Source organism: Bos indicus x Bos taurus, chromosome 5 (genome assembly GCF_003369695.1).
Source record: "Bos indicus x Bos taurus breed Angus x Brahman F1 hybrid chromosome 5, Bos_hybrid_MaternalHap_v2.0, whole genome shotgun sequence".
Lineage (NCBI taxonomy): Eukaryota > Metazoa > Chordata > Mammalia > Artiodactyla > Bovidae > Bos > Bos indicus x Bos taurus.
In genome coordinates, this window is record NC_040080.1 from 93,153,281 (window position 1) to 93,180,155 (window position 26,875).

The following is a 26,875-nucleotide window of genomic DNA, read 5'->3' on the forward strand; positions in this document are numbered from 1 at the left end:
CTTCTTGAATTTGCTAAGACTTGTTTTATGTGCAGCATCGGTGATATAGTGGTGAGCATAGCTGCCTTTCAAGATTTATTTTGTGGCCTAACACAGGATTTATCCCAGAAAGTGCTCCGTATGCACTTAAGAACAATATATATTCTGTTATTGGCAGGAAAATGTGGGGTTTTATGGATGACTGGATGTGAGGGCTGAAAGAGAAATTCATCATCTTGGAGTACCAAGATGATGAGCTGGGAACCAGAAGCCAGAGGTGAGGGAAGTAGTTCCTGCCAAGGCTCTTCTAAGCCAAATGCTTTACACATGTTTCCATCACACCCGTTTTAACAAAGGAGGAAGTTCAGTTGCTCAGTCATGTCCGACTCTGAGACCCCATGGACTGCAACACGCCAGGCTTCCCTGTCCATCACCAACTCCCAGAGCTTGCTCAAATTCATGTCCATCAAGTCGGTGATGCCCTCCAACCATCCTCTGTCTCACCCTCTGTTGTCCCCTTACAAAGGAGGAAAGTGAGGCCCAAAGAGGCTAAGTAATTTGCCCAAGGTCAGCTAGTAAGTGACAGTCAGGATTTAAACCTATTGTGAAGCCCAAGACCTCTCCACTGAACACGTGCTGCCTGCCCCCACAGAGCTGGCAGGGGGCACAGTAGCATTAGGGGAGGGGCTGAGCAACAGACAGCTGCTGGGAGCTGGGTCCTGCTGGGAGCTACTTACATAGTCCCTCCAACTTCCTCCAGGAGGAGAGTAAGAACCAAAGCCTACGGTGGTGATGGTACTGAACTAATGTGCTTTTAGCAAGATTGAGATATTGTGAGCACGTGGTTGTTGCTGCCTAACCATCACTGAGTTAATCAGCTGACAGTTTCTGCTCTCTGGGCAGGACAGACAAGCCCCAGACAGCTAGTTGCAATTTCCATTTATTGAGATACATCACAGCACAGACAGGGGAGGGGGACGTAGGTAGATTCAGGGAGGGGGTGGTCTGGTGGGAGATGGGAGACCACTTCTGACTTTATACTCCCTCAGCCTGACCTGAGCCCAGAGCAGATGAGCAGAAGAGGTGAGAGAAGCCAAGATGGCCTGGGGAAATCCAACCTCCTCTCTGTGGTCAAAATATCATCCCCGAATCATCCAAACACATCCCGCAAACTGGTGGCCTTAACCACCCCTCCCATCCTGTTGCAGAACCAAGGAGGAAACCTGGGTAGATTTGAGCCCTTCCCAAAATGCAGATCCCATGAGCGGTCTGGCATGCCTGTACCCTGGGTCAGTGGTCCTGGGGCTATTCCTGCTCCTAAGGATGGGGAGTGGGGAGAGAAGTGCAGGGGCCCCAGCTTGCAAGACAGCAGCTAATACCTCCGGCTGGACGTCTTGACCGTGGTGGTCTTCCGCAGGATGGAGGTGCCCCCAGAGACAGGCCCTCCCTTGACAGTGCTGTAGCCTGCGTTTGTGCTGAATCTGCCCTTGCTGGCCCCCCCACCCCCACCCAGGGAGATGCCACCCCCGAAGCCAGCCGCGCCGCCTCCGCACACAGTGGTGGAGTTGCCCGTCACCGCTGCAAGAGAGAGGGTCTGGGTGAGGCAGGCTAGCCGTGTCAGGAGAGGATCCAGGGCTTCCCGACATCAGTGAGTGATGGGAATGAACTCAGACAGTGGTGCCCTGGGAAACCAGGCTCAGAGGGCTCATTCTCTGGGACCCCTGAACCTGTCTCCAGGGCTCAAGGACAGATTGAACAGACTAAGAAGAGGACTGGGGCCGGGCCCAGGGTGGCAAAATACTCACAAATGCTGACAGCACTAGGACATTCTCCAGACATCCTGGGGGAAACAGACAGGCCAGGTGAAGGATCAGTGGTCCCAGGAGCCCAAGTAAAAACCCTCTCTCTCCCTCTCATTGTCTTTACAATAAATCAACTCAGTGGGCCTTGAGACTCTCAGGAGCGGGGGCCGCGTGACAAAACTAAGGAACCAAAACTTGGCCCAGGGCTGCCCTGGGCCAGGCACCCTTCCGCCAGCTCCTAAAGCCAGTGTAGCAGAGAAAGCAGAGATTCAGTAGGCCAGGCAGCTCCATCCTTCTTCTGCCCTCTCCTCCCTCCACACTTGGGCCATAAGCAGCAGCCCCTGCTCCTATGGGATGGGAAACAAAACCCACTCCACAACAGAGCTGCCCATTTTCTGGCTAAGGTGACTTTCTCTGCATCTCATGTCTTCCACAAGAACAGAGATGATGAATTCTTTTTTTTCTAAGCTTCTGCCAGGGTCAGAATCTGGTGTTGGAAAAGAAAACCCTGTCCCCTGTTGGCCTGCCAGACACCGTCAGGATTACTGACAGTAGTGCCAGTCAAGGAGACACACAGTGAGGCCCTGAACAGAAGCAGGAGAGTCTCAGGTGATGAGTTACGAGCCCAGTTCCGCGGTTGCTCCCTCCCCCTCCTCCCCTTGACACAAGAACCAATTACATGGGATCTCCCACAGGCCAGGGCCGGGAGCCCTCAGAATCAGGACGGGGAAGGTGGGGGGCACCCACCTGCTCTCCTCACTCTCCAGCAGCTTGCGGTAGGTGGCGATCTCCACATCCAGGGCCAGCTTGACGTTCATGAGCGCCTGGTAGTCACGTAGCAGCCGGGCCAGGTCCTCCTTGGCCTGATTCAGGGCAGCATCCAGGTCCCCAAGTTTCTTCTGAGCATCTTTTAATGCCAGCCCCCCACGCTGTTCCGCATCTGCGATGGCAGTCTGCAGCTGCTGGCACTGCCCAGGGCGTGAGAGGTATTGGACACACCCTCCAGGGTCATTGCATCCATCTCTCTGCCCTTAAACTAGACATCACCATCCCCAGCTCCCCTGACTGCCGCCCCAACCAACTGAGAATGAAGGAAAAGAGAAATATTCCTCTGAGAGAGGAGGTGATACTATACAAACAAGACCATATAGCCCCACTGGGAAAGTTCTTACTGAAGTCTAATCTTAAGACCCTCCTGGGGGCTTTCCTGGTGGTTCAGTGGTTAAGAGTCTGCCTTGCAATGCAGAGGACATGGATTTGATCCCCGGTCTAGGAAAATCACATGTGCTGAGCAACAACTAAGCCCATGTGCCACAACTACCGAGTCCAAGCACTCCAGAATCCATGCTCCACGACAAGAGAAGCCACGGCAATGAGAAGCCTGTGCACCGCAATGAAGAGTAGTCCCTGCTCACTACAACTAGAGAAAGCCCGAATGCAGCAACAAAGACCCACCACAGTCAAAAAACAAAAGAAAGAAAGAAATCCTTAAAAAAAAAACAAAAACCTTCCTGCTGCAACTCACCCCAGCACAAAAGAGATAAAATAAATCATACAAGCTCACCATTAACCAAATGCTTCACTATGCTCTTAGGAGGAGCCCATGCCTTAGATGGAGTCAGCAACTGTGACCTGGATTCTTGAATGCTCAGACTCCTGCTCTGACCTTCTGGAGATGGGATCAATCTTCTTCGAGGGGGCTACTCTACCACTAATATGCTGTGTGATCTTGGGCAAGTCCCTGTCCCTCTCTGAGCCTCAGTTTCCTCTCCTGTAAGAGGAGCTCCTTGATCTTATTGGTCCAGCATTTAAGCATATCCCATCCATGGGGAGAAGAACAGGCCTTACCCCTGAGCACACCTCTGCCAACACTCAGGCCCCCCACCAGAGGTTCACCTGCTTCTTGACTGCATCTGCCTCCCCCTGCAGCCTCTGCACAGTGCGGGTGAGCTCAGCGATCTCATTCTTGGTGTCCCTCAGGTTGTCCCCATGCTTCCCAGCGGTCACCTGCAGTTCCTCATACTGGAGACCAAAGAAATGGCAGTGAGCTGTCAAATCGTTCCAGGCCCACCTGGGTAACTGCTGGCCCCTGGACCCACCCTCACGGCTGGATGAGTAGGCTGGATGTGTCTGGCCCCAGCCTCCGAGGAGCCCAGGGGCCCAGGCCTCTCACCAAGGGGGAAGATCCGGGTGCAGGCCCAACCCACACCCCTGAGCCAGCCATTCTCTCACCTTGGTCTGGTACCAGGACTCAGCCTCAGCCCTGCTCCTCTGGGCAATCTGCTCATATTGGGCCTTCACCTCAGCGATGATGCTGTCCAGGTCGAGGTTGCGGTTGTTGTCCATGGAGAGGATGACACTGGTGTCAGACACATGAGTCTGCACTTGGCTCAGCTCCTGCAGAAAGAGATGTAGCTGTCTCCAGCACCAGGCCAGAGGAGCAGGGGGTAGGGGAGTGATTTTGGCATCAGGAGGCTGTGCTCCCGCCCCTCCAGGATCCACCCTAAAAGGAATCTATGGTTGCCAGCAGAGCTTCAGTCTTTCCAGCTGGAAACGGGGGTCCCAGTTGAATAGACCTCTTTCTTGGTATGGATTTTCAGGCTTCCAAGAGCCTAAAGAAGGAAGGAGTACACTCTAGCTGTTGCCAGGCCCTGAGCCAGCAGGCTCACCTTTAATCCTCAGAACCCCTGGGAGGCAGGCAGGGCCACAGCTGGCCCACAGAAGGTTGTGCTGTGCTGTGCTAAGTCTCTTCAGTCGTGTCCAACTCTTTGCGACCCCATGGACTATAGCCCACCATGCCTCTCTGTCCATGGGATTCTCCAGGCAAGAATACTGGAGTGGGTTTCCATTTCCTCCTCCAGGGTATCTTCCCAACCCAGGGATCAAACCCACATCCCCTGCGTCTCTGCATTAGCAGTGGGTTCTTTACCACTAGCACCACCTGGAAGCCCATATATATATATACATATATGTGTGTGTATAATCAAATCACTTCGCTGTATAACTGAAACCAACACAATATTGTAAATCAACTATATTTCAATTTAAAAAATAAGAAAGAAAGGACTACCAAAGCCAAAACTGGTATCTGTATAGACACAGATTTAGATGTTCAAATTAGACTGGCTTTTAAAAGGTGGAATGGGTTGGAGGTGGGTGCCAGGCAGAAAGACACAAGCTATGAAGACAGACAAAGCTAAGTTTGAACGCCAATCTGACATTCACCAGCCATGGTACTGAAGTCCCCACTAAGCCTTACAAGGCCTCAGTCTCTTCTTCTGTAAAATGGCCATGATAATACCTTCAAAATGTAGTTGATCTGAGGATTCAGATTCATACATGACCCATGGTGGGTGCTCAGTAAAATGCATTATTTGCCCAGCCTTCTCCAAAGTTCAGTCCATATGCCCATGAATCATGTGCCACAGATAAAATCATTGTCACAATCGTGCATTGCCAGCATCATCTTGCAGCATCACTCATCACGCTTCCCGGCTCAGGGTCCCTCTACAGCCCCATGCCAGAGTGTGGTCCTGAGGAAAATTAACTTGGAATTTTTCAGACAAGAGGCAAACACTATCTACCAAACACCACCAAAAGTGGATAAGGATGTTCTTGCTAGGACTAGAGGATAAAAAGGGCAGGCTTTCCAAAGAAAGAGCTAATGCAAGCGGAGAGGGAAGAACTCTGTGGAGTTAAGGTGTGAGCTTTTTATCTATGCATGGGGAAAGGAGCCAGACAGATGAAGTGATGGCATTGAAGCAAGGGCTGGATCCCACAAGGACCCCCCAGGCCAGAGGGAAGCCACAAGGTAACTTTCCTGCCCTGTATGACATGCCAGGGATTGGTGGTTGGCCTTCTGAATTTCCTTAAGATCTGGCTTGACCAAAACCAGACCATAAAATCGATTACCGAGTGCTGTGTTAGCCATCGCAGCTGGTATGCAAGCAAGGGAACGACTGCTCTGGTCTTCACTCTTACCTCCCAAGGAGGCACCGGAAGTGACCCTGGCTTGGTCACTTGGTCAGCTCACCTTCCTTGTTCACCTCCTCACCTCATTCTCCCACATGCTTGATGCCTGGTTCACCTGCTGCTCCCCAAACACAAGCAGATTCTACTTGCCCCTTCTTTAGAAGTCCCACCCTTCCTTCAAAATCCAAAATGCTTTCTCCTCTGAAACTCTCCCAGCCCTCCCAGGGAGAGTCAGCCGCAGCCTGTCCCATGCACCTCACCTGTCCCAACATGGCTCTCAACATATCATGCGGAAACCTGCAAAGGCAAACTGTCCTTCCATGGTTCTGCAGAAGGTACTTAACAATATGCAGCAAATGGACAGGAAACAGCAAAGGAAAGGAAAGCTTTTTGAGACACTAGAAAAGCCAATTCCTTCCCACTGAGAGAAAAGGGCCTGGGCCCCCCTGACCTGTTCTAAAAGAGAGACCATCCTAAGAGAAGAGAATGAGTAAATCCCAGATGGTGAATGACCATCAGTGATCCCAGTAAAGAAAAAGCTAGGGAGACACCTAAGAAATCAGCAGTATGACATAGAACACTCCCCCACAAGCTCATCCTGAAGGACACACAGAGATGTTTGAAGGAGAGCAGCACAGCCAAGGATGAACATGCAGAGTTCATCCTTGGGGAAATGCAAAGGTCAGTGGATAGCAGCCTTTAGATAAGCTCTAGGCAAGAAGAACAAGAAGGCACATTGGGCTAACCCTACAGACAACCCAGGCAAAGCCAACAACTCTACTCCTACATCGTTTGCTCTTTCCTATCAAGGGAAACAGTCATCAAACTGAAAAGGACAGGATGCTTGGGAGGAAATGGAAGCCAAGACAGATACTGAGAGTGAGAAAGGCCTTGGCCTTGTTGACAACATCAGTGGTCCAGGCCAGAGGAGCAAATACTAGGACCTCATGGCCATGGCTAAGGAAACAAATACCCCCGGAGATCCGTGAGAAATATGGACAGTAGAAGAGATTCCAGAACCTGAGACATGGAAACGTCCTCATTTTCAAAGGGGAGAGATTTAGACTTTTCCAAGTTAAACTTGACATAAATCTCCCATGAGCCTCTAGAATGAACTCTAAACTGTGTGTGAAAGGCATGGACCCAACAAGACAGCCCTAAGGAAAAATCAAGCCACACAGATTCTCCTTTATGCCTGCATTACCAAACTAATAAGGATGCCATGAATGCTGTTTGACCAAGACTCTCTTGCTTTTTTTTTTTTTTTGGAAGACATCTTTTTTCCTTCTCTTTGGAAATGCTTTTACCTTAGTCTCCAAAGCCCCTTTGTTTCCTGGAATCCCTCCTAAATTCTGTGATTTATCTGCTACACACACCTCACCTCCTGCTCTAACCTGAAATTTCAATCCACACTCTCTACCCGTCTCAAATCCTCCATCCTTTGCTCTGTTATAAACTGGGCAATAAGGAAAACAGTATAACAGTCCAAGGATGATGTTTTAGTTCTACAACTCCCTCTAGCTAGCTATGAGAGCATGGGCAACTTACTCAGAGCCTCAGGGTCCAAGACTATAAAATGGAGACAATAACAGTACCTATATTACGGAGTTGTTGAGGGGATTATATAAAAAACTTAGCCCAGTTCCTGGCCCATCATAAGCACGTAAGACATGGATGCTAGTATTGATTAAGGGTCCAGGTGCTATATTCTATCAATGAGGTCGCACTACTGAATTCTGATCAGACTTCCAGGAGGAATCCCCAAAACTGTATGTGAATCTAAGTATCCCTGTCCATTGGCTATCTCACCTCTTCATAGAGATGCCTCAGGAAGTCTATCTCCCCCATCAGGTGGTCCACCATGCCATGCAGATCCATTCGGCCCACATATGCGGCATCTACATCCTGGGGGAGAGAGAGAGAAGGGCAGTGGGCTCAGCCCCCAGGACTCTTGCCCCTCTCCAAGTCAGCCCAGCACCCTGGCAGATAAAGACCACCTGCCCCCACTCCCTAGCACCCTGCTCACCTTCTTGAGGACCACAAACTCGTTCTCTGCGGCAGTGCGCTTGTTGATTTCATCCTCATACCTGTTACACAAGGAAGACTCAGCCCAGTTCACCTTTTAAGACACTGAACCTAGTTGGCTTTAAGGAGTCCCTAATAGGGATTTTGGATGGCCAAAAACACCTTTGGGGAGAAGTTCTGTATTGCAGCCAACCAATGGAGAAACTGGGATACAGTCTTTAAATAATCCACCCACCCTCTTTGAGAAAGTGAACACAGTATTTGTGCAATAATATGGCAACAGAGAGCAGCCATGTCTTTGAATCAGAGCCCTTGGGAGGCTTTATGGGAACAGGCGAAGATGTGTCAACAGTGGTTAACCTTTGCATTCACTTTCTACAACAGGATGTCATTGAAAATGCCAACTTCTGTCCAGCTGCTTTTGCTGAGACTTTTAAGATCTTAAAATTGCCAGTGTCAAGCAGTGGGGAAAGTTATAAAAGTTTATACCTTAAACTCATAAATATACAGCTCAACCAATCATAATATGTGAATTTGCGTAGTAAATTACTTGCATCTTGATTCAAATAAACTGTATTTTTAAAATTTATGACACTTATGGAACAAGGGCAAATTTAATCATTGATTAGATAGTTGATGATACTGAGGATTACTGTTTTAAAAGATTTAGGTGTTCTTATGGCACTGTGTTTGTATATTATTAAGTGAAGTTACACAAATGAACTCTATGAATACATCCAGTAAAAATGCTTGTGAGTGAAATGACTTGATGAATGAGATTTGCTTCAAGACAATAAGGGAAGAGGGGAAGGAAGTGAGCAGGGGTAAAGACAAAACAAGATTGGCTGTGAGTTGGTGATTATAAAAGCTGGGTAATGAGACCATAAAGGTTCATTAAGCTTTTCTCCCTATCTTATAATAATTTTTAAAATTATTACACACTGTGACAACCCTCCAGGAGGCCATGGGTCCAGAGCCTGAGCCCCCATGGAAACAGCTCTGTCTGAGCACCCACCCACCTGGGTCCTAGGACCCAGGAATGGGGTGTCCCTCTCTTGGGAGATTCCCCATGCTGCCCCTCCCCATCCACATATGGCCACAGCTGGTCCAGCCCTCCTCACTTGGTCTTGAAGTCCTCAGCAAGATCCTGCACATTCCTCAACTCCGAGTCCAGCCTCCCCCGCTCACTCTGGAGGTTGTCCAGCTTCCCCCGCAGGTTGTTGATGAAGTGCTCGAAGAGGGGCTCCAGATTGTTCCTGGTGACGCCCGATTTCTGACCCTGCTCCTGCAGCAGTGCCCACTTGGTCTCCAGCACCTTGTTCTGCTGCTCCAGGAACCGCACCTGAGCCAGAACAAGAAGGGTGGGCTGGGGCCTCCCCCAGCCCCAGGAGGGACCAGGACCAGGCTCATCGTCACCATCCGTCCTGACCAGGACACAGCACGGGGCAGTGCAGGGTCTATGCCTTGCTTTGGGGAGGAGTTCCTGAGGGAAACATCTTTGCTGAAAAAGACAGTTCGATCCAATGACAAGGATTCTTAAAAGGTCCAGTTCGGTCATTTACTGGTTGGTGACAGTCAAGTCACTTCTCCCTGGATCTCCTCTTCTCATTATCCTGGGTAACTCAGACTAAATCAATGTTTCTGAACCCTAATTCTGCATTAAGATCAAAAAATTCAAATGCAGATACATCTATAGTTTAAGTGTGTATATATATGTACATATACAAATATACCTACAAAGAGGGAAAAAGAAAGCAAAAGTGACAAAATGCCAAAAACTGGTAAATCTGAGTGAAAAGAAATATAGGAATATATTGTACTATTATTGAGTCTTTTCTGAAAACTTGACATGTTTTGAGTTTTTAAAATACGGATGTCCAGCCCTATCTCTATAGACTTAGAAGGGTGCTCATGGTGTGAGTTTAATGGGCCCCCAGGGGGAGTCTCTGCCCAACCAGGCTTCTAAGACACCAGACACGGACAAACTGTCAGGCCCCCAGGTCCCAGGCCGTGATTCTGAGAGCCTGAGAGGGGTTTGCTTCTTTGACCTCTGGGACAGTCCCACAGAAGAACCAAAAGTCCATCGGGGAGACGGTGAGGGGTTGAGCGAAACAGCTTGCCTCATCCTTTGCCATCCGGTCTCTCCGGATCCCACCTCCACAGCACCCCAGGCCCATGGTTCCATGGCCCCAAGGCACCATGCAGGTGTACCTGCCAGGAGCAGTGACCTCTTAAAGCCATGAACTTGAGTCCCGGGCCCACCACTGCCTCCAGGTGATCCTGGGCAAATCACTTCGTCTCTCCAGACCTCAATTTTCTCTTTTTAAAAATAGACTCACTGTCACCTGGACTGACTTCTCATGAAACACTGTGGGTATCATATGGGAAAGAGGGCATCAGGCTCCTTTGGAAACCCACAGATCACTGAACCAGGGTATGGTCATCCACCAGGATTCTTCTCATCATGGTCCTACTGGCTGGGGGCCTTGGGGTAGTGGTAGACAGCGCAGCAAAGTGGACCTGGAAACGCTTGCCTCATTGGCCTGGGGGCCAGAGAAGGAGTCAGAACACCCCTGATCTGAGGCAGATCAAACTGCATATCCCTGAGTCATGGTGACCTGTGACCACTGAACTCATGTCCACCCCACACTGAGCTTCTTGGCTGGAACAGGAAGAAGAATTGGAGAAGCCAAAAGGAGACTTCCTCTAGAACTCCCACCGCTGCACTGTGTCCTGATAACATTTTTGTCCTTAGAACTCCTCCAAAACCAACAGAACAGGCAACACATGGGGTTCTTGGGGACTTGACACTCAAGCCAGTTTTCCCAGTTAAAAAATGACAGGAAGCAGGAAGGGCCACCCCACTAAGAGGAATAACAAGGACAATCCACTATTTAATCGTACTATAAGGCTGCTGTGTAACCCCGTTAATGATGACTGCAACACCATCAAGCTGGGCTGGGCCAAAAGGCCTCGTGAGAGCAACTCAAGAGTCATCATCACTTGCAAAGAAAGACCATCCAGCCACTCGGGTCCAAGCATCCCAGAAGGGCTTCAAAAGTCACTCCATCCATCCCCGCCCCAGTACACATGGGTTGCAACAGCCTCCGCCCACCCTCTCTCAGGGTGCACTCCCTGACCCTTTCCTGCCTCCTTCCACCTGGGCCCACCTTGTCGATGAAGGAGGCAAACTTGTTATTAAGGGTCTTGATCTGCTCCCGCTCCTCCGTGCGCACCCGCTGGATCTCCGGGTCGATCTCCACGTGGAGGGGGGTCAACAGGCTTTGGTTGACGGTGACCTGCTGGATGCCGCCAGGAGGACAGACGGGCCCCAGCATCGGCCTGCAAGCCCCCAGGCCCATGTAGGCCCCACCGCCAAGGCCGAAGCCTCCCAGCACCCGCCCCGCTGAGGCCCCTCCAGCCACGCTGACCGAGATGCTCTTGCTGCCCCCCAAGTTATAGAGGCTCCGGCTCCCAAAGCCACCCATGCTGGGGCCACAGCGGGGCCCCCCGCCTCTGCCACTGCTCCGGGACACAGTCACCGAGCTGAAGCTGGTGCGGGCCTGGGAACCACCCCCGCCACTGGCTGAGCTGGAGCTGAAGGCCCCTTTGGTGGAGTATGTCTGCCGAGACACGGAGGATCTCATCGCTGCAGCAGGGCCAGAGCAGACAGGAGAGCTGGGAGGGAGCACAGTGAGCTGCTGGGCCACTGATGGGCTTTTTATCTTTTCCCAACTGGGCTGGCTCCTGGATTCCACAGACACTCCTGCCCCATCGCCCCAGGAAGAGAGGGAGGGGCCCTGAGGACCGGGGGTGTTCCTTTCCCACTGCGGGAGGGAGGGGCTGCTCCGAGTTATCACCTGAGCTCCAGAGCTGGGGCTGAGCCGACTGTCTGGGGCCGGATGCCGCCTCCTTCTCCCCCGCTGGGGTGCTCCTGACTTGGAACAGGATGATACGGGCTCCCAGGGCCACCCCCACCCAGTGGCAGACTGGTCTCCTCCCACCCAGCCCTGGTAGCCGCTCTGAGTCAGTGGGGCTCTGTTCTGGGGTTGGTCCCAGGCCCTTGTGGTAAGCAAAGGCCCCAGGGCCCAGGCTGTGCGGGTGGTAGGGGCGGAAGCATTGGGCAATGGGCTGTGGAGAGGGTGCCCAGGCCTGCTCCAGTCCCGCTGTCACAGCCCACAGCCTCAGCGCCTTCTGGCAGGTCCAAGCTGGGGACACAGGTGCCAGTCTGGGTTGGGGGTAGCCAGTTCTTTTGTTGTACGCTGGCAGACTGTCTGCCCGGTAGAGAGCCTATGCTGGGCAGAGGGGACACAGGACAGAGACGGTCCCTGCCTGACTCAGAGGCCTGGGCACTTAATAATGAGGAAGAAGGGCCGAAGCCAGGAGATGAAGGAGGCAAAGACTGGGGGTTTCAACAGCCACCTGAGTCCCCCTTGGCAGCATTCCCCCAGAAGGGCCCAGCCATTTGGGAAGGAGCTGGAAGTGGGTGGACACACCCCACTCTGGCTGGACATAGTACAGATTCAAAAAGCGTCAGAAGTTCCCTGGTTGCCCTTAGTTAAGACTCCATGCTTCTACTACAGGGGAAACAGGTTCAATCCCTGGTCAGGGAACTAAAATCCTACATGCTGCAAGATACAGCTGAAAAAAAATAAGATGTCTCCAACAAAAGCCCCAAGAAGCCTATAGATACCCCCAACATCCCATCTTCCCAGCCACAGAGCCCAGGATCTCGATCCAGAAGGCCGGAGGGCTCCTCAAATCACTTCACAGAGTCTCGTCCGTGCCTACCACCTCGGGCTGCTGGGACCAAACACATCCCTGAGGAAGGACCTGGAGGTGTAATGTTAGCCAGGTGTTAGGACAGGGGAGTGGTGAGGATGTGCCACTGATTGCCCACCTCAACCCTCAGCAAGGAAGTGGTCCCAGAAGGAGACTTGCCCGAAGAAAGGAGCAGGGACAGCTCTTGCTGGGGTCCCCACACAGCTGCCAGGGCCAGGGTTGGGGTGGGAGAGGACAAGGGACCACCCCTACTGTCCCAGGAAACAGGCAGAGAGCAGGTGCTCTGGGCCCAGAGGAGGCTGTGGGATGGTTTCTAGGCAGCTGGGAGGCTGTAGTGGCTCCCAGTTGCCTGAAGGAGTTGAATCCAGCCTCCCAGGGCTTCTCTGGTGGCTCAGATGGTAAAGAATCTGCCTGCAATGCAGAAGACCCGTGTTCAACCCTGGGTCAGGAAGATCCCCTGGAGAAGGGAATGGCTACCCACTCCAGTATTCTTGTCTGGTGAATTCCATGGACAGAGGAGCCTGGCAGGTTCCATGGGGTTGCAAAGAGTCAGACACGACAGGGCAACTCACACTTTCACTTTCCCACACCAGATGAGGGTGAAGATACTCCCAGAACTAGCCCCTCAGTGGCCAGGAAGGGGTTTTTCCTCCCTGCTTGGAGTCAGGACACCAGGCATTTGGGGGAGCTGAACTGGGAGGTGAACCCCCACTGAGGTTCACCTCCAATGTGTCCTTAGACAACATTCAACTTCTCTGGGCCCCCTGCCTCTGCTTATGACCAGGGCCCGCCAGGCAAGTCTTCTCAAAAGCGCTGGCCCTCCATCCCAAGACTGAACCATCACTCCCTGCTGAGCTTTGTGTGCTGTCCCTGAGGCTATAACCCCTTCTTCAGATCCCTTATCTCTTCCCCAGGGAGCATGGGAGGGGGAGGCAATGGCAAGTGGGGAAAGGAGTGATGTCAGCCATCTGAGTCAGGCACAGCAGGGTGGTGGGAGCAGACTTGGCCACAAACACACCCTCCACCCCTCCCCAGGGACTGACACCCTCCTGTGTTTACCTGGCACTCAGTGCCAAGGCATGTGCCGGGGGCTGGTGACAGCCACGGAGGAAGCCCACAGTTACTATCAGAGACAGTCTCACCAGCCCCAGCCCAGACAGCGTGGGAGCCACTCCGCCTTCTCCAGTCTGGCTCTCCGCTCATCTTTATACAGGACACCCAAATTCAGACCTTTCATCCATAGCCGAGGAGGCGTGGCTCCCTCCCCACCTCTGCTGCTTGAACCAAGGGCCTCCATCTTTAGAGACCCTCTCCTGTCCAGGGCCCATACCTGCACAGGACACAGGAGCAGAGGGGACAGAATGCTGCTGCTGATATAAAAGGGATGAGGCAAGACAGCCGATGGCATCAACCTGGCACCCAACATGGGCTGAACTATAGGAAAGATGCAGAGGTGAAGAAAACAGTCACTGCCCTTGAGGAGCCCCATCCAGGGCAGGGTTTTCTCATCTAATAGGAACAATTATTATAGTCAGCATTTACTAAGCACTCACTACAGGGCAGATACCTTCGATACAAAAACACCTTCGAAACAAAAACATCCAGTCCCCACAATGGGGATTCTCCATATGCATCCTTTCTGCTCTGATTGATTCCCCGACCTCCCTGATCCCTGCAGGCCACTCCCTGGCTCTCTGGCTTCCAGAGGTGGGGGTTAGCCAAGGAGGGGGGACATTAGCAGGAGATCTGGGAGACATGGGAGGTACTTCCTTCCTGCTCTAGGGGTGGCTGCCTTCCTCCATGCTTACAGCTTCCACCTATTGCTACATCTCTATCACCCAATCAGTCACCCACTCTTTCTCTCATCTCTTCAGCTCTATACAGAGCCACCATCCCCTCCTGATTTTCCTGGGACTATCCCACTTTAGCCCCTTCCCAAGTGGCTCAGATGGTAAAGAATTTGCCTGCAATGCCGGAGACCCCAGTTCAACCCCTGGGTTGGGAAGTTTCCCTGCAGAAGGGAATGGCAACCCACTCCAGTATTCTTGCTTGGAGAATCTCCATGGACAGAGAAGCCTGGAGGGCTATAGCCCATGGTGTCACAAAGAACCAAACATGACTGAGCAACTAACATGCTTGAACATCCTCCTTTAGCACTGAAAATCCCACACCCCAGAAAACCTCTGTGCCCTGGACAAATCAGAGTTTGGCCACTCCTGCCAGAAGGGCAAGTGGGGAGTGATGGGAGTGGCAATGGTTTCCCACCACTAACCACCTCTGGACTTTCCATCCCATGTTTGTGTCCTTAGCCACACCCACACCTCTGTGAGGATTCCTTTCATTAAAGTTCATTTAGCTGAACCATCTTGAGTACATTGATTTCCCTCTAGGACCCTAAATGTTCCCATCCCCCCGTAGCCCTTTGAGCTGAGTATTAGTGTCACGAATGTCTTTTCACAGGTGAGGTAACTAAAGCATGGAGAGGAGAGGTCAAGGAACTGGTCACATCAGCAGCAAAGGGCAGAGCCGGGATTCAAGCCCAAGAAGTCTAGCTCTAGGACTATGTGCTCACCCACTAATGTCTCTCTCACAGAAGGCAAAGGCTGGAAAGCTCCTTCTTAGATACTTTTGATGGAGAGAACCTATGGGTCTGAGAAAAGGGCTCACCTCCCCTTAAAGCAGAGAACAATGGTATGACCTAGACCCTGATGCTGGGAAAGACTGAAGGCAGGAGGAGAAGGGGCAACAGAGGATGAGATGGTTGGATGGCATCACCGACTCAATGGACATGAGTTTGGGTAAACTCTGAGAGTTGGTAATAGACAGGGAGGCCTGGTGTGCTATAGTCCATGGGGTCGCAAAGAGCTGGACATGACTGAGTAGAGTTGGTAATAGACAGGGAGCCCTGGTGTGCTGTAGTCCATGGGGTCGCAAAGAGCTGGACATGACTGAGTGACTGAACTGAACTGAACTGAACCTGCAGCTCAGGCCATGGAATTGGGAGCTGGCTGGGTAGAGAGGAGGAAAAGGAAAGAAGACGTGTAGGAGCCTATGGGTAGATGGGGGATGAAAAGGTGACTCTCCCACCCTCCTAGAACCTGGTTCTGATGCCCACACTCCCGGTTTCCTGCAGAGCTCCCTGAAAAAGAGGGAGGGAGAAGTTTCCAATGTCATGTTCAGACAGGCCCAGAGACAGGATGAACACCAAGAAGAAGGAGAAATGGGCATAGTTTCAGTCCCAAGTCCCCAACAAACCCCAGACACAAGCTGAGCTGCTGATCCCCACCCAGGGTGCAGATCACCCAGAGGTCCCAGAGGTCTCAGACTAATATGGAAACTGGGTTCCAGACCAGAACCATATAGAAACAGAGTCAAGAATCACAACAGGCTGTGCCAGGAAGTGTCTGGTGCATTCTGACATGGAGAATTAGGGAAGGTTTCCAAGGGAGAGAAAAATGGGCACAATCTTGGGAAGAAGGAAGAACGGGGGTGAATGGAGCTGTCCTTGGTTGGGAATAGAGCCTACTGTAGGCAATTAACTAGGGAGCAAGCTATGAGAGCTACTAAAACATCAGTGGGGATGGAGGAGATGCAGGGCATACAGGGAGCATAGTGGAGGTTTGGAAGGAATCCCTTAAGTGTGAGATGCCCACAGGACTTACTCAAACAATGTAGATACTCCATAAATCGCCTTCTGAGGAGAGTGAGCTGAGTACCTGCATAGTTTTTGTTTTGCGGGGTGGGCGTGTGGGAGGTGAGCTATGCAAGCCTGGGGCAGAGCAGAATTGCTGGAAGAAGTGGCAGAGAAGCTGCACATTGCCAAAAGGAACTTTTGTCTCTGCCTTGCAGCCTGTCCTCTAAATGCCCTTGGAACACATGTATAAGGCTGTGGCTTAGCATCGGTGCTGAATTAACCTGCCCAGGAGAAGTGGCAGGTTAAAGTTCTGAGGTAAGAGATGGAAGTGAGATAATAAGACCCAAGCTTATCACTCTGGGTAGAGCTAGAACCAGCACATCACTGGGAGGAAGCTGGAAGAAGCAAGAGGACACAAAAGAACCTCAGCACAAATCCTGATCTCCCAACCCCAGGTATGTGAATTAGCTGTAAATGGCCAGTTACAAGGAAATGGCAACCCACCCCAGTATTCTTGCCTGGAAAATCCCATGGACAGAGGAGCCTGGCAGGCTACAGTCCATGGGGTTGCAAGAGTCAAACATGACTTATGGACCAAACCTCGCTCTGTCCCTGGAAACCAAGGGCTCCAAGAAGGAAGGTCTGGCTCTCATGAATGGGAGGGGTTATACTGGAGACAGAAGTGGTAAGAGAGACACATTAGGAGAGCATGACAGGGCTGATCTTACTCACCAGAGCAACCCTAGTCCTGACACTCAAAAAAATTTATGGGAGAGAAGGAGTGGGGAAGCAGGAGGGAGCAAGAAAGGAAGGCCCATTGCAGGGATAACTGGGTGCTGCTTTATTTCACAGAAAATAAATGGACAGAAATACAGAAATGGTGGCCCAGAGGCAGGTGAAGAGGGCAAAGGTGTGGCCCGTGGTTCCAGCCCTCAGGTTCTGGTCAGTGGGCCTCGAGCCTCTCCCTTGGGATGGAGAGGCAATCTGGCCAAGCCCAGTCAGGAGTTTTCCCAGCTCGGTCGAAGGCTGCAGAGAGAGGAGAGGACGAGGCTGGCTGGTGGGCTGAGGCTGGGCACTGCTGGCAGCAGACAAGTAAGATGCAAATTAGTACGCAGAGCAAGGCTAGCCCGGACGAGCATTCAGAACAGCAAGCAGGCAGGACCCGCTGACTTCTGCAGAGTCCCCTGTGGCTGGCTCAGGCTGTGTGCAGTGGACGTAGAGTCGGCAGCACAGAAGCAGGAATGATGAGGATGAGAAGGCCTGAGAGGGCTCAGGAAAGCGGGGGTGAGTAGGTGGCCTCTGGGCCTCTCAGTATGTGACAGACGTTTTCAGACTTGACTCAACCGTCTTCTTCAGAATAGTGTGGCTGGTGGAGCTGGAGGAAGAGCCGGACACAGAGCCAGAGCCCACAGCGGGGCCCTGCTCAGAGCCCAGGATGATGCTGGAGCCACCGATCACAACGCTGGAGCCTCCCTTCACGATGCTGGAGCCTCCCTTCACGACGCTGGAGCACCTAGACCCAAAGCTGCCTTTCACACCTCCAAGTCCACAAGTGCCCGCCAGGCCACCATCTGCTCCTCCAGACACGACGGTGCTGCCTCCCCCAACAGCTGCTGAGAAAAGGCCAGGGTCACAGCAGAGTCCTCGATTCCCCATGGGAACCCCTCTCCCAAAGTCCCCTGATACTCACAGATAGTGACCTGGCTGGCGCATTCCCCAGACATCCTAGGGGAGAAAAGACAAGAGGAAGAAACACTAAGAAAGGCTGCAGAGAATGTGTCCCGGGGTGTTTTTCAGCCTCTTGGAGCAGCACCCTCTGAGCAGATAAAATCCCCCAATTTTAAATCCCTCCCAGCAGAACGGGTGGCCCTCAGCAGTTCAGAGTGTGGAGAAATCTCTCAGTATCCTGTGTTGGTCTGGCATCCCCCACCCCCACCTATCACACATCCCCGGGACCCTCACCAGCCCCTCACCTGCACTCTTCACCCTCCAGCAGCCGGCGGTAGGTGGCAATCTCTATATCCAGGGACAGCTTTACACTCATCAGCTCCTGGTAGTCATGCAGCAGCCGCGCGATGTCCTGCTTGGCGGTTCTCAGGGCAGCCTCCAGCTCGGCCAGCTTGGTCTGAGCATCCTTGAGGGCCAGTTCCCCACGCTGCTCAGCATCAGCAATGGCGACCTGCAGGCTGGCATTCTAGCAAAGCGTGGAGATAAGGGAGAAAGTGACTATCAGCATGGCACAGGCCCCCAGAGTACCTACTATAACTTAAAAGCTGAGATGGACCATAATTTCATGAGCCCAAAATTATTCTTGGCCACTCCCAGCTCTTCTCGTTCTAAAAGGAAGGGTTCCTTCTTCTGCTTCTTTAAGTCCTAGAGTGGGTTAAGTAGTGTCCTCAAAAATGTCATGTCCACCAAGAACTTCAGAACATGACCTTATTTGGAAAGATACGGTCTTTGCAGATGTAATGAGTTAAGGATCTCAAGATGCTATCGTACTGTATTCAGGGTGAGCCCTAAATCCAGTGACCAATGTCCAAGAAAAAGATGAGGGGATACAAACACTGAAATAGATGGAGGCAGAGATGAGAGTGAGGCAGCCACCAGACAAGGAATTCCTGGAGCCACCAGATACCAAGAAAGATTCCCCCAGCTCCTTCAGAGGGCACAGCTGCTGACACCCGAGTTCAGACTTCAGCCTCTGGACCAGACAGAACAGTTTTCTGTTCTTTCAAACTATCAAGTTTGTAATACTTTGTCACAGCAGCCACAGCAAATGTATCCATCTCCTTTGCCACTTTCCCCAGTGATTTGCTGTATTTCTTCCCCTAGCCTTAATCCTCAGCACCATCCCTTAAATAGTTTCTCTCTCCCAGAGTACTTACAGCTCCTCCTGTCCTGGATGGGTCATTATACATGTGTTTTTTAGAACAGCCCCATTTCAAATACTTTGTCCCGATGTTGTCAGAGTCTATCAAACTATGGGCCTCAATTTGAAAAACACTTTCTCTGTGTTCACCTCTCCAATCCGATAGAAAACTCCTAGAGGAAAGACTGCATCCCTGTCTAATCAGCCATCTAGCTGATTTACCCTCACATTCGGGTCAGGAAGGAAGGCATTCCCTAAAGACTCTCATTATTCATTTTCCACAAAGCACCCCATGGATGGGGACAATGTCTCCATTCTCCTGATGAAGAAACTGAGCCCTGAAAAGGAGGTGAGAGGTGGAGCTGGAACCTAACCAAGGACATCTGAGGTCCAGTCCACTGCTCTTACTTTAGTCTCTGTTCATCAGGCTTGTGCATGAAAGGGAGGAGTAATAGGGCGTGGGTCCCCAAGAGGGATTCTCCCAGGAAAGACACCTTTCTGTACGGGAGGACTGTGGTTCCCAGACTTGGGCACATAGTGACTCTCCTAAGCGCTCGCCACTGGGCTCAGACTCCATGCGCTTCGTCATTACCTGGGTGAGCTTTGTTGAGAAAGCAGGTTTCTGGGCTCCACGCTTAGAGACTCTGATTCCCTGTTGCCAGTGGGAGGCCCAGGAATCTGTATCTTATCAGACACCCCAGAGAATCCCCAAGCTTCTAAAGCAAAAAGTCCAAAATGATGGGCAAAACAAAGGGGCAGCAAATTGAGTAATAGGACCTGGTCACCTTCACCTCAGGTCCTGCCTTACACTTCAAAGGAGAGCAGGTCAGGATGTCTAGAGACTGAGTATGGCCTTTGAATGATCTGTACTCCAAGAACTTTCTCCCAGATCTGTGCCCTGCTCACACGTGCACGGGCCACACATGACTTTGCCATCAGGCTGAAGTGCTTGAGGAAACCCTCTGACTGGTCTCAGCTCTCAACCCTCTGTTGATCCCAAAAGAGCGATTCTTTGGGCTTGGGGAAAGTGAGAGCAAAGACACTTGAAAACTTAAGAATCTGTAATCCTCACATCTGGAAGTAAGGTCTCCAAGAGGGGCAGGAAACCACCTCCCTGCCCTTGACATCCTTCCTCCTACCTCTCCCCACTCCTCCCATCCGCAGCATCACCCAACCCTAAGGGGGCCTCAGCACCTCACCATCCTGCCCATGTCCCCCGCTCCCTGAGATCCTGGTTCTCTCCCTCCCCAACAGGGGGACCAGGAAATTCAGTGCACGGCCTTAGAGTCCTTGCTGGACTTGAGGAGTAAGTGCCAAAAGAAACGATTAGAAAAGAGATGAATTAACCCTCTCCCCTAGGAGCCGAAAGCACCAAGCGCATGTGGGCATGGAATGCAGTGAGAAGGCTATGCCGGGGTTGGCAGTGCGGAGCCCGTGCATCTAGAATCCCCTGGAGGAGAGCCGAACACCTCTGACATGGGGCTCAAAGTGCTCTCAACCCCAAATTATACAAAGCTCCAACAAGTTATCAAAGTTTCACACCAACCCCACAGTGATGCCTGCACAAAGGTGGTAAGACAGAGGGCTTGGGGGCTCAGGACCCTTACCTGACTCTTGACGGTCTCAATCTGACTCTGCAGCTTCTTAATTGTCTGTTGCAGCTGAGTGATCTGGACTTTGGTCTCCTTCATGCTGTTCCCATGAAGCTGGGCACATGCCTGAAGTTCCCGGTACTGGAGGGGAACAGAGGTGGCACCGTCAGTGGACAGCACCCCACCTTTGACCTTTGACCCTCACCTTTGACCATGGCCACGGCTCTCTGCCTCCTCACATCCTCATCCGGAATGCAGGTGAAACGCTGAGACCAGGACATGGTGGGATGAGGTTGTGGAACTCCAGGCTCATCTCCCATGGTTTCCCTGCATTGCCTCCCTCCCGGAGAGGGGGAACATGGTAGCCACCCAGCCCTGGTGCTCCAGACAGGTTATCAGAACTGCCTCAGCCAGACTGAGGTGGACAACTGCCCCACGGGGGCAGGCAGGGAGACCCAGTCTTTCCCAGCTCGGTGCTAGCCCCCCAGTCCCGGCACCTTGGTCTGGTACAGCATCTCGGCTTCGGCTTTGCTGGTCCGGGCGATCTCCTCGTACCGGGCTCGGACCTCGGCAATGAGGTCTCTGAAGTCCAGGCAGCGGTTGTTGTCCATGGACAGCACCACGGACATGTCACTGGCCTGGGTCTGCAGCTGGCCCAGCTCCTGCGGGCAGGACTGACTCAGTGTCCCATGGCTTCCCGGCTCCCCTTCCCCTTGGAGCCCCGGGGGAAAGTGGGCAGAGTGCCTGACTTCCTGCCCCCTCCTTCAGAGGCAGCCCTCATCCATGCCGGCTGCCACTGAGCATGCCCTGTCCCCTTATCTGGAAGTGAGGGCAGTCCGAGGACTCCTGGACGTCAAAGGAACATGTCCTCAGGGCCCCACATCACCTGGCCCACATCACTCCCTGACCTCCTATCACATCCCCTCCCTCTTCCTCCTTGCATTTCCTTAAAGACCAGTAGGCTCCTGGCTCCCTCTGCCTGGAATCCCTCGCACCACCCTCACCATGTGGCTAACTTCCTCACCTCTGTCAGATCTTTACTCCAATTTCATCTTCTAAATAAGGCCATCTGACCGCTCTATTTGGAACTGCCACCTGCCCTACCCCTCCACGTTCCCAATCCTCCTCTCCCTGCTCTGGTTTTCCTTTTTCCATAGCATTTATCACTTTCTAACATGCTTTGTAATTTACTTATTTACCAGGCCTACTGCTTATTGTGTTTATTATCTCCCAGCCTCGTGATTTTTGTCTTGTCATTCACGGGTATATTCTCAATACCTAGCAATTCACCTGGTACATTCTCAGTAATTGTCACAGGACTGAATGACTAGTGTTTAAGGCACCCTAAGCAGGCTTCACCTCCCGGCCACTCCCACTATGCTGTGGCCACAGGGAGCCTGCCTGTGCTGTCCCCTCCCTCATCCCGCCTGCCCTAGGCAGACCATCACTTCTGCCCCTGGAGAATCCTCACTTCTTCATAGAGATGCTTCAGGAAGCAGATGTACTCTTTCAGATCCTCCACCTTGCTTTCCATCTCCATTTTGCTCAGGAGAACCCCGTCTGCATCCTAGGGACAGAAAGACAAAAACAATGTACCCCCACTCCCTCTTTGGGGGTCCCACTCTGACCCAGGAGTTGTGTTCACACACTGCCCAGCACACACACCCCCATGGCCCTCTCTGGCTTCCATTCCTTCCTCTTTCAGCCCCGCCTTGCCCTGCTCTGTCTTTTGTCTGACACTGACCCACACCGCCTTCAGGAAGCCTTCCCTAATTCATCCCAACCAGTTCGGCTTCTTCCACTCTGTCCCCACCCTCTCCCACAGTGACTCCCAGAGCTAATCCCATAGTCCCTCAATCAGATCTTTCCAAGGGTCCCTGTATCTGTGTGTATGTTCCACTTCCCCATGTAGACATGTGTCAGCATGTTGTGCGTGAGAATCCCCCTCACACACACACACACACACACACACACACACACGGCTCTCGCAGCCCAGATTCTGTGCACAATGAATGGCTCAGGATTCAAGTAGAGGGACTTCCCTGGTGGTTCAGTGGCTAAGACTCCATGCTCCCAAAGCAGGGGGCTGGGGTTCAATCCCTGATGAGGGAACTAGATTCCACATGCCACAACTAAGAGTTTGCCTGCCACAGCTAAATATCCCCCATGCCGCAATTAAGACCCAGTGCAGCTTAGTAAATAAATTTTTTTTAAAAAAGGATTCAGGTAGAGCAGTTGAACCCACTCACCTTTTTGAGGACCACAAAGTCATTCTCCAGCGTGGCACGCCTGTTGGCCTCATGCTCATATCTGCCAAGTAAGCACAGAAAGACGCTGCCCAGGGTGCTGGCATCAGAGCCCAGGACTCTCTCCTAGCACAGTGTCCAAGAGAAGGTCACTCTGCTTTAGATGCTCCAAAGCAGGACCCTCCACCAGGCTGCACCTCTATTCTTCCGTCAGGAAGGTTTGTGACGTCCTATGTCCCTCTTCACTCTCTCGGCCCAGGTTCACTATGACATCGGGTCACTTAGCTTCATGTCTGGAAGGCACTTTCAAACACTTCTCACTTACCACTCACAATCATCATCTGAAGCAGGCATTTTGGATTTTATCAGAGAGATTATAAGATGTGCCCAGGTTATAGATAATTAGGTGGCCCATGCAGATCTAAAATCCAGGTCTCCTGGCCCCAATCTTTCTAGGACCCTCCCCCTGGGCCCTGGAGCCAACCTCCCAGTGGCTCTGGAACACAAGAAAGGCATTATCCCCGTCTACAGATATGGAAACTGAAGCTGGGAAAGGTGAGATTCTTTGCTCAAGGCCACACAGCTTTCCTTGCTCACAGTCACCAAACCTGAGCCTTCTGTGGCTTCAGGGCTCTCCCTGTGCCACCAGGTGACCTTGTGGGGAACCCAGAACTGCAGCCAGCCGTGAATCATGCACAGGCCCAGGGGTGGTCCCACTAAGTGCATTCCCTTCTCCCTCTGAGACCAGAGGATATCTGAGTCACTTTAGCCCACAGCCTGCTCAACAGGAATTTCTCAAGAAAAAAACCCACAGGAACATTCTTTAAATAAGCCCCTCCCCACCTTGACCAGAAACGTGGCCCTCATAGTCAGGGCCTGCTAGAATCGAGGCTCTCCAGTCCTGGATATCAGGGGCTGGGGGGCCTCTTACCTGCAGCAGATGGGGCCCCCTGAGAATCAGAGAGAGTAGGGATGCAGAGGGCCCAGAGGAGAGGCCTATCCTGTGATTCCGGGAGCTCAGAGGAAGGACAGCTTCCAGCAGACAGCCTGATTCAAGCCCTCCCAGCTGCCACCAGGCCCCATGGGGATGCTGTGGTTCACATACTTAGCTTTATACTCCTCCTCCTGGCCCTGGCAGGACTTCAGCTCGGCGTCCAGAGACCCTCGTTTCTTCTGCAGCTCCTCCAGCTGTGTCCTGAGCCGGACCAGATAGGCCTCGAAGAAAGACTCCAGGCCCTGGGGTCTGTCACTCAACCCCTGCTGCTGCAGCAAGTGCCACTTGGTCTCCAGGACCTTGTTCTGCTGCTCCAGGAACCGCACCTGCCGCACAAGCAGAGAGTTCCTGAGGCTCCTGCCAGGCTGCCTGCCTGGGCACAGCCTCCGGGACAACTCTCTAGCCTGAGCAACCCTCTGGCCAGCCTGGAGCCTTTGAGGCCTTTGATAAATATTTGCCCACACACTCAATGAATTATAATGACATTTCTATAAAGGGAATTTCAAAACACCAATTAAACATAGCCTCAGCATAACCAGAGAGACTCCAGTTAGACCACAAGAGGGACTTCCTTGCTGTAGAAGTGATCAGAAAAGGAGTAGGAGGCTAGACTGCCCCATTCCCAAGTCCATCGAAAACAGTTCCTCGGAGGCAGGCCCAGAGACAGGGGCTTAGCTGAGTGGACCCTTACCTTGTCAATGAAAGAAGCAAACTGGTTGTTGAGGACTCTGATCTGTTGGGTCTCCTGAGTCCGAACCACCTGGAACTGGGGGTCGATCTCAATCTTCGGTGGGATCAGAAGACTCTGGTTGATGGTTACTTGCTGGATGCCTCCCGGAGGGCACAGGGAAAGCCCAGGCCCACCACTCCCCTCCCCAAGCCGCACCCCTAGCCTTCCCCACGAACCCCAGGTCCTTCCACGAGAGCCTCCTCGGCAACCCCCAAAGGAACTGAGGCTCCTGCTGCTGAAGCCAGTCCTGCCTCGGCCCACTGATTGGGCAGAACAGGCTGAGCGAGCGCTGAAGCCCCTCCGGGCCCGGCAGGGAGAGAGAGACATGGCAGTGACTGAAGGTCTCAGGGCTGCAAAAGATTGTCAAGAGCGAGTTCCTGCCCTGAGGCCCGGCACGAGACTTTTATCCCCTCCCGTGCCTGGGCTGGGCCTTGGAGAGCAAGATGCTCTTGGCCTGACTGTGTCTGTCACTGGCTCCAGCTGACCTCTTCTGACACGCCTGGGAATAGATGCCTGGTACGTGCAGAGCCTAAGGAAGAGACCCAGAGCCTGCCCTCTGAGCTCCCAGGCTACAGGAAGTGTGGGCACATTCTGAAGACCAGGAAGCAGCCAGAGACTGGGACTTCAGTGCTGGAGGATGGGGAGAGAGGGTGAGGGTCATTCAAGGAAGGCTTCCTGGAGGAGGAAATGGGTAAGAAGGGAGGCACGTTCAAGGGGAGAAGAAGATGGAGGGGGTTCAAATGGAGCACTTGACTGCCCTGCAGATGCTGGACGGGGGAGCACAACTTCTCAAAGGAGGATTCATGTACAAGAGTAGGAGAAGGAAGGCTCTTTGCAGCACAGGAGAAGCCAGGAGGTTAATAGAGGTGTCACTGTCATCGCTGGCTCAAAAACACTGCAAGATTTGGAAATGAAACAGAAAAACAGGGTATCCAAGTCCCTCCTCTTGCCCAACCCAGTAATCATCGACAAGGCGCCACCCTACTCAAACCAGGCCTCTCCACCTGGGATGGCGGCAGATAAAGCATTCCTAAGCCCAGCCCGTGTCCCTTCCACAAACGCACAGCACCAGGCCCAGCAACCTGGGTCTCGCACTGCATTTGTCACGTTACTCATCAGAGCTCCCAGGCTCTAAAATAAAATGTACATTTAAAAACAGCCTTCCCCTGGGGCCTGGGAACAAACATAGGAGCTTTGGGGCAGCCGCCGAATAGATTCAATCCCTGCCCTGAGAGTCTGCTAACTGGAGGAGCCCCAGGGTTCATCACTCAGTGATTCTCCCACCTGGTGGAGGAACCAGGCAGCATTCAGCTGCCTCCCCTGTTGCCCTCCCACTGCAGGCAGGGAGGGCTGGCTGCTCTGATTTTCAGAAATTTCCAAAATGTCTACTTTCCATGATGGGCGGGCTATTTCTCCCTCTTCCTCCCACCATTTCTTAGAGCCTGATGCACCCTGAAGCTGGGGTACTGGGGTCTTTGATAATGCAACTCAAAGCCAGTGCAGAGACTCAGAATAACGAACACGCAAGAGATGTGCTATGAGGAAGTCAGTCCTAGCAATGCAAACAATCCCATAGACGCTCCACCCCTGGTACCAGACAACGGTGAGCGTGTCTCCCCTCCCTCTAGAGGATTAAAAGTTCCTTCCTACTTCCCCTATAGCCCCATCCAGCAGACAACCCGGAAGGAAACTGAATGACAGATGACCTCAAGGGGAGGAAGAGGCCGGGCCTCCTCTGGGGAAAACAAAGGCAATCGAGGGAGTGAGGACTCAGGTGAGAAAGAGAAGGAAGGAAAATGATCCAAGAAGTGATTCAGGCACACCGAGTAGAGAGCAGGCAGTGCGGCTGGACTCGGAGTCTAGAAAGAGAATCTGGGGAATGGACTGAATCCCACTGAGGACCCACCTCCAAACCCTGTCCCCTGGGACCACTCCACAAAGGTACATTCCTCCCACAAACATTCTGGAGAAAGATCTCTGCAGGCTGGATTCAACCACTCCCTCCCCACCAGTACTGAGGGTGAAGGGCAGAGGTCACACTTGAAACTTCCCCATATTTGTAATGTTTCAGAGTATTAGAAGGGCTTCCCCAGTGGCTCAGCACTACAGAATCCACCTGCAATGCAGGAACCTCAGGAGATGAGGGTTCGATCCTTCATTGGGAAGATCCCCTGGAAGAGGGCATGGCAACCGACTCCTGTATACTTGCCTGGAAAATCCATGGACAGAGGGGCCTGGCCTGCTATAGTC

General features: G+C 52.4%; 2 protein-coding genes across 3 annotated transcripts; both read right to left on the reverse strand.

Annotated features, from left to right (window-relative positions):
• Positions 1 to 901: 901 nt before the first annotated feature.
• Positions 902 to 11,436, reverse strand: KRT79 (keratin 79). Its single transcript, XM_027542962.1, has 9 exons — positions 10,949 to 11,436; positions 8,900 to 9,120; positions 7,780 to 7,840; positions 7,563 to 7,658; positions 4,014 to 4,178; positions 3,678 to 3,803; positions 2,529 to 2,749; positions 1,785 to 1,819; positions 902 to 1,557 (listed from the first exon to the last, which is right to left on the reverse strand). Exons 1-9 carry the CDS (start codon positions 11,423 to 11,425, stop codon positions 1,352 to 1,354), a joined length of 1,608 nt encoding a protein of 535 aa, XP_027398763.1. The 5' UTR covers positions 11,426 to 11,436; the 3' UTR covers positions 902 to 1,351.
• Positions 11,437 to 17,011: 5,575 nt separating this feature from the next.
• KRT78 (keratin 78) lies at positions 17,012 to 25,052 on the reverse strand. Of its 2 annotated transcripts, none has more exons than XM_027542963.1 (9): positions 24,587 to 25,052; positions 24,007 to 24,221; positions 22,905 to 22,965; positions 22,127 to 22,222; positions 21,153 to 21,317; positions 20,671 to 20,796; positions 18,168 to 18,388; positions 17,885 to 17,919; positions 17,012 to 17,807 (listed from the first exon to the last, which is right to left on the reverse strand). In XM_027542963.1, the coding sequence occupies exons 1-9, from the start codon at positions 24,950 to 24,952 to the stop codon at positions 17,503 to 17,505; spliced, it is 1,590 nt and encodes a 529-aa protein (XP_027398764.1). In that variant the 5' UTR covers positions 24,953 to 25,052; the 3' UTR covers positions 17,012 to 17,502. The 2 variants fall into 2 exon arrangements, with proteins under 2 accessions (XP_027398764.1, XP_027398765.1); XM_027542964.1 differs by having other exon boundaries at positions 17,012 to 17,804; positions 24,587 to 25,050.
• Between the last annotated feature and the right edge of the window lie 1,823 nt (positions 25,053 to 26,875).

Bases quoted from the DNA above. Each gene is read 5' to 3' on its own strand.
- KRT79 (XM_027542962.1), bottom strand. From the start codon at position 11,425: ATGAGATCCTCCGTGTCTCGGCAGACATACTCCACCAAAGGGGCCTTC. The intron at 4,179-7,562 runs GTGAGATAGCCA...CTCTTTCTGCAG, and splicing joins TGAGGCATCTCTATGAAGAG to GAGCTGAGCCAAGTGCAGAC. The intron at 3,804-4,013 runs GTGAGAGAATGG...TTTGGTCTCCAG, and splicing joins AGTCCTGGTACCAGACCAAG to TATGAGGAACTGCAGGTGAC.
- KRT78 (XM_027542963.1), bottom strand. From the start codon at position 24,952: ATGTCTCTCTCTCCCTGCCGGGCCCGGAGGGGCTTCAGCGCTCGCTCA. The intron at 22,223-22,904 runs GTGAGTGGGTTC...TTCTGTCCCTAG, and splicing joins ACTTTGTGGTCCTCAAAAAG to GATGCAGACGGGGTTCTCCT. The intron at 21,318-22,126 runs GTGAGGATTCTC...TCCTGCCCGCAG, and splicing joins TGAAGCATCTCTATGAAGAA to GAGCTGGGCCAGCTGCAGAC.